Genomic DNA, 6,673 nt, shown 5'->3' with positions numbered 1-6,673 from the left:
GCCCATCTCCGCCCGGCAGCCGGCCCTGCGGCCCCACGTCCATAAGCAGCCCGAGAAGACCACCCGCGTGCGGACTGTGCTGAACGAGAAGCAGCTGCACACCTTGCGGACCTGCTACGCCGCCAATCCTCGGCCCGATGCGCTCATGAAGGAGCAACTGGTGGAGATGACGGGCCTCAGCCCCCGCGTGATCCGGGTCTGGTTTCAAAACAAGCGGTGCAAGGACAAGAAGCGAAGCATCATGATGAAGCAGCTCCAGCAGCAGCAGCCCAATGACAAAACTGTGAGTGGCCTTGGGGCCGGGCAGGATACGTGAGGGGCCTGGACTAGGTCAGTCCCAGGTGCCCAGTCTGGCTGGTGCACGGCTGGTTTTCGATCCTGCTCCGCGATTGGAGCCGGGAAGGGGCGGCTCCTCGCCCCCACCCCACTCCGACCCCCACTCCCACCCATGCCCCAAAGGAGAGGTCGTCTGGCGCCTGACTGTGGCTCAGGGTGGGGCAGGTTAGAGAGGCTCTTGGTGCGGCGGAGCAGAGAGATTCGTGCCCTTCAATCTCGCCCGCATCCCCAAAAAAATGCCATTGTTCTCTCCCAGAGCAGGCCGCAGCGGGGGAGTCAGTTCCTCATGTATCGCGGAGGAGGGAAGGACAACGCCTTGGGTTCCTGTTTAGGTCCAATGGAGGAGGGACAATGCCTTGGGTTCCTGTTTAGGTCCAATGGAGGAGGGACAATGCCTTGGGTTCCTCTCGGGGTCCAGTGGTTTGGTGGACAGGTCACTCTGCGACAGCCTCCGGGCACACCTCACCACTGGGTGAAGCCTGCCACTGCCCTTTCAGGCTGGCACGGTCCCCCAATGTGACCTCCCCCCCACCACACACACAGAGGGCACCTTCTGCTCCAGGTCAAGACCAGACCTCCACAGAGGCGTTGGGCCCGCATACTAGGATCCACAACTATCACAGGTCACAGCAGCACCCACCCCATAGGCTCCTGGTTAAGCGAAAGAGTTTCTTTTCTTTTCTTTTTTTCTTCCTCTTTTTTACTGCTTCGGCTCTATTTTTAAATGCCATAAAACCTGCTGTCATTAAACTTGGCAGGCTGGCCAAGACTGGGCCAGGGCACTTTCTAAGTTGGTTAGTGCATAATAGCGCAATAGCAGCCAGACCCACACGCTTGGGGGTGGGGGCTGGCTCCTGGAGGAGAACTCCTTGCTAAAAATCTGCAGCTTACTGAAAACTTCCCAGGAAACAACCACGGTCTAGAGGCTGAGGGGAGGCCCAGCCCACCTCCTGCCTCCGCTTTCGCTTTCTACCTCTGGGAAGCTGTGGCCAGAGAAGGCAGATGGGAGGAGTTGGGATAAGATGTGAAGGTAAAGGGGAGGAAGAAAGGTATAGCAGGATTTGGTTTAATAAGGGCTAAGCAGACCTACTAGTCCAGGCCACAGAAGCAGAAAGAGAAAATACAATACAACAAAACTGAACTCTAGCTAATATCCATAGGTACAGCAGATTAACTGAGTCAATAAAGGCCACTATATAGATAAGATAATACCAGGGTATATTTGCTTAGCCTGTGCAGACAATGGAGGCAGGGAGTTTGCTCATTAACATGTTGGGATTGGGGGGGGCCTATTCACAGAATATCCAGGGGATGACAGGAACTCCCATGGTGGCTGCCAGTCCAGAGAGACACGACGGTGGCTTACAGGCTAACCCAGTGGAAGTACAAAGTTACCAGCCGCCTTGGAAAGTACTGAGCGACTTTGCCTTGCAGAGTGACATAGATCAGCCTGCTTTTCAGCAACTGGTAAGTGTCAGCTCTCAGACTGAGGCGGCTGAATTCCCAACAGCGAGGGGATTTTGGTTTAATGGTCACACACTGAAAGATTCAGGGAGGGGGAGGGTGCCTTCTTGGTTCCATGGTTGCGGAGAAACCAAGAGTCTTGGTGTGGTGGTGATGAGAAGGGAGGCAATTGCAAGGAAAGCAAGCTTCTTGTGTGTCTTTTTTATGAGACTGCATAATTCAGCATAGGTTGAATTTTCTATCAATCAGGCCTGTTTTGGAGGATTAGTTTCAAGGTGTCTGACTAGGTAGCATGCATGGGAAGGTGTACAGGGTTGCAAAATCATGCCTCTTAGACTTCTGGAGTTGTCAGGGACTTCAGAGATCCCCTTGGCATTTCAGTCAGCAATTATTACGTTTACTCCCTCCTCAACATCTAGAGAATGGGATATTTAGGGACCGAAATCAACGTGATTGTAATACATAATCAGTGTTGTTACCAATAAGCAGCTGGCACCTGTCTGGGTACAGTTTTCAAATATATTAAAAGATGTTAATTATTCAAATAGTTGATAATTTTGCTATTGTATCCCCTTCTGACACTATCCTAATCTAAAATGCAAGCCTTCTTAGACATTTTCAGATTATGAGTTCAGATGTCATGTAGTCACATATTCTGTGGCATGGATAGCAAAAGGGATATGAGCTGTACTATCTGTTTTAGCATTAACATGTTTTACACATCCAGAGAAGATCAAGTTTGTTCCCCTTTTGCCTACAAAAGCCTTATGGAGTCAGGATAAATAAAAAAATTAAAAATATGTACTTTGTAATATGGTGTATGTACACATTTTTTTTTTCTCAAAGAATAATCAGTCCTGTAGAATCCTGTTCTATGAAACATGAAGATCTGTCCTAAAAACTTGTTTCTTCCTTTGGAAATAAAGCTTTAGTTAAGGTTAGCTTTTTATCCTCATATTTACCCACAGGGCATTTGCTTTCTCAGTGTCAACAGTTAGGTAATTGGCTAGAGGCGAGTGGTTAAAAAGGGCTTGGCCCTAGGCTTGTGTCTGTAAATGGCAAGTGAACCAGTCTAGAGGCTAGGCAAATTTGAGAGATCCTTTAACCTCACAGCGGGAAAGTTTAATAATCTAGAAAGAAAGGTAGACTCTGAAACTCGGAAAAGAGACTTATTTTAAAGTCATTAATCTGATGAGTTATTTGAGCAAAACCTGGATCATAGAAGGAATGTATGGGGAGGGTTCAGGGCAGTCAAATGTTTGCACCTTCTTAAACGTTAATGTCAGATGAGATGCAGGGGAGGAGAAGCTGAGGCAGAGGTGGACATGGTTGGAGAACATTGCATTATAAATTCCCAGCTCCTTCTTCTAACCCTAAAAGCACTGCTCGAAGAAGGAGCTGGGAATTTATAATGCAATGACTTATAATATATGGATCTTACCTTGGAAGAAAGAGTCTGATTTAGGGAGGGAGAAAAAGAGAAAGGAAGGCCAAGAGGCAGCAGTACCAACAAGGAGAAAAGCTTATGCTGTGAACCCTCAGAGGAGCCCCTTCTCAATCTTCCTCCACAGGATCAGAACCTGTTATGGATTTTCCAACTCGAGAACAGAGGCTTTGATGCCTAGAGAATGAGAACTTGCCTACTCCCAGGGCAACATGTAGCCGGCAGGATAATTTTATTTTGAGCATGCATGGTAGAGTCGTGATGCTATTTTACAGTGGGAAACACATTTGTTCTTAAATAATTTAATGCAACATAATGTTGGGAATTCAGTTTGAGTTAAAACAGAAATCTTTTGGAAAATGGAAAAGTGAGAGGATTTCTTCTCAAGTTATTCTCCTCACAAGCTTTCTTTAAGCCTCTGAAAATTCAGTTATAAATGTGGATATCTTTATCCACATTTATAACTGCTCGAAGAAGGAGCTGGGAATTTATAATGCAATGACTTATAATATATGGATCTTACCTTGGAAGAAAGAGTCTGATTTAGGGAGGGAGAAAAAGAGAAAGGAAGGCCAAGAGGCAGCAGTACCAACAAGGAGAAAAGCTTATGCTTTTGGTTTAATGGTCACATATCTACATATCTGTCTACACAAACACTTGTACATACATACACAGTATGATGAGTTTATAATCTTCTAATGAATACTGTTACAGCCTCCTTTCTTCATTTCTCAACCTTCTACGCAGGTCAATTTTTCAGAAGGAGGACCGGGCTCTAATTCTACTGGCAGTGAAGTAGCATCGATGTCCTCTCAACTCCCAGATACACCTAACAGCATGGTAGCCAGTCCCATTGAGGCATGAGGAACATTCATTCTGTATTTTTTTTTCCCTGTTGGAGAAAGTGGGAAATTATAATGTTGAACTCTGAAACGAAAGTATTTAACGACCCAGTCAATGAAAACTGAATCAAGAAATGAATGCTCCATGAAATGCACGAAGTCTGTTTTAATGACAAGGTGATATGGTAGCAACACTGTGAAGACAATCATGGGATTTTACTAGAATTAAAACAAACAACAAACAAAACCCCAAACCCAATATATGCTATTCAATGACCTTAGAAGTACTGAAAAAAAGAAAAGACGTTTTTAAAACGTAGAGGATTTATATTCAAGGATCTCAGAAAAAGCATTTTCATTTCACTGCACATCTAGAGAAAAGCAGAAATAGGAATTTTTCTAGTTCATCCTACTCTGAATGGTGCTGTTTCTATATTGGTCATTGCCTTGCCAAACAGGAGCTCCAGCAAGAGCAGGAAGAGAGATTGGCCTTCTTGGCTGAAAGAGTCCTTTCAGGAAGGTGGAGCTGCGTTGGTTCGTGGGTTTGCGATGTTTTTAGTTGACTTTAACAAGGGGTTAATTGAAATTCTGGGTCTCTTAGCATGTCCTGTAGTTGGTTTCTTTTTTACTTTTGCCCAACCCTCCCCACCCTTTTTTTTTTGAGATCCGTCCTCTATCAAGAAGTCTGAAGCAACTTTAAAGGTTTTTGAATTCAGATTTAAAAACCAACTTATAAAGCATTGCAACAAGGTTACCTCTATTTTGCCACAAGCGTCTCGGGATTGTGTTTGACTTGTGTCTGTCCAAGAACTTTTCCCCCAAAGATGTGTATAGTTATTGGTTAAAATGACTGTTTTCTCTCTCTGGAAATAAAAAGGAAAAAAGGAAACTTCTTTTTTTTTTTTTTTGTTTGCTCTTGCATTGCAAAAATTATAAAGTAATTTATTATTTATTGTCAGAAGACTTGCCACTTTTCATGTCATTTGACATTATTTTTTGTTTGCTGAAGTAAAAAAAAGATAAAGGTTGTACCGTGGTCTTTGAATTATATGTCTAATTCTATGTGTTTTGTCTTTTTCTTAAATATTATGTGAAATCAAAGCGCCATATGTAGAATTATATCTTCAGGACTATTTCACTAATAAACGTTTGGCATAGATAAATAAATAAACACAATGATCCAGGGTCCCTCTTTTATATGTTTACAAGCAAGCCGTTAACATGTTTGAAATTAAGGATTGCATGTGAATTGGGGTAAACTGACATACAGTAGGTGTGATATTGTATTGCAAATAGTTAAGGTCGAGTTTGCAAGCTTGGATTTCAATAGTTGGATCAAAGTTGATTGGAAGCCCTTAGCTCTCAGCTGTGATAATGTTACTGGTTCTGTGAAAATGAGATACTGTTCTCTGTCCTGCCCCCTACCTTTCCTTCCTCCAGTCTCTTTCTTGGCCTTCCCCACCCATCCACCCACCCCAAATAGGAAGAGGGTCTTGCTTAAAATGGCTTTTGAATCGGAGTCTTTTTTTTTTTTTTTTTTTTTAGAATAAGTGCTTTATACCAAAGTCTCCTGCTTGGGATTGTTGAAACGACCCGTATTTCAAATATATGTGTAAGCTCCTGCTAAAAGAGAGGCTTTCTGCCAGCCAGTGAAGTATGACCATTATTTACCAGTGGCGGCTGTCAGCGGACTGAAACTGCTACTCTATTTGTGCTGAAGGAACAGGCCTAGAGAAGGGTGTTCCCAGAAATTCCCAGATTAGTCAGTGTATGCCTTTTCTGGCCTCTTCCCCTCTCCTCCACCTCCCCTTCTCCCCTTCCAATTCCAAAAACCTTGGGAAGGATGACCGTCTAGGGGGAGAAGCGCGGCATGTTTTATTGGGGGACCACCTTTTATGGGGTGGGGACCGGGTCGCGTGCTCTGCTGGCCCCCATCGGCGATCAGAGTGGCGTGGCTGTGCTCTCTGGGACAGACAATTTCCCCCCTGACACTTAGCAAGAGTTCAAGGGCGGGGGCCAGGACTCGGGACCCGGGAGGAGATAAATGGCACTGCCCGAAATCGGACCTCTCAATCTTCTTGGTTGGCTGGCGTAAAGATTTGGGGCCTCACCCTGCTCCCTCCCCTCACCCCACTCCCTCTTCAGGATGATACTTTGAACTCTTTGGAAACTGGATTCATTTGTATGCGCGAGTGTAATGCCATTTTCAATATCTGACAACTCTGAATAAACACAAAAGCTAATGTACCTTCCTCGTGTGTGGTGTAGCGCGTTACCCTTCGGGCAGAGATGGGGTGGAGGCCGGGCTGGAGACGGGGCGAGACCCGCGTTGCCCCAGCTCTCAGGGCGTCCCCACCCTCTCCAAACCTGCCGCTCGTCGGGAAGCGAGCCTCAATTAGGCTTTTGTTTGGCTTCGTTCTACATAACGGGTTAATTACAGGCTCTAACGTGGGGGCAGAGAGAAAACAAACTTTGCATTGAAAATATTGCAGTGCATTAGACATGCCCGTTGATTACTTTGATTGTTGTGTCTAATTCTTGACAGAGGGGTAATAATTTGGCCGGCAGTAATAATGGCTTGTAGTCG

At 45.0% G+C, this 6,673-nt stretch overlaps 1 protein-coding gene across 2 annotated transcripts in view; it reads left to right on the top strand.

Moving 5' to 3' along the window:
- The window catches only part of ISL1 (ISL LIM homeobox 1), an 11,358-nt gene extending 6,101 nt beyond the window's left edge, over positions 1-5,257 (top strand). Inside the window, exons 4-6 of one of the 2 annotated variants that reach the window (XM_021714781.1) lie at positions 7-283; positions 1,636-1,803; positions 3,992-5,257. In XM_021714781.1, the coding sequence (XP_021570456.1) occupies positions 7-283; positions 1,636-1,803; positions 3,992-4,108 (562 nt within the window). In that variant the 3' untranslated portion in view covers positions 4,109-5,257. Of the gene's footprint in view, positions 284-1,635; positions 1,804-3,991 lie in introns of both variants that reach the window. The other variant, XM_008062626.2, reaches the window with a different exon arrangement.
- Positions 5,258-6,673: the final 1,416 nt, after the last annotated feature.

Source organism: Carlito syrichta, unplaced genomic scaffold, assembly GCF_000164805.1.
Source record: "Carlito syrichta isolate Samal-C Ts95f unplaced genomic scaffold, Tarsius_syrichta-2.0.1 Scaffold305770, whole genome shotgun sequence".
NCBI lineage: Eukaryota > Metazoa > Chordata > Mammalia > Primates > Tarsiidae > Carlito > Carlito syrichta.
This window is presented reverse-complemented; position numbering and strand designations above follow the sequence as displayed.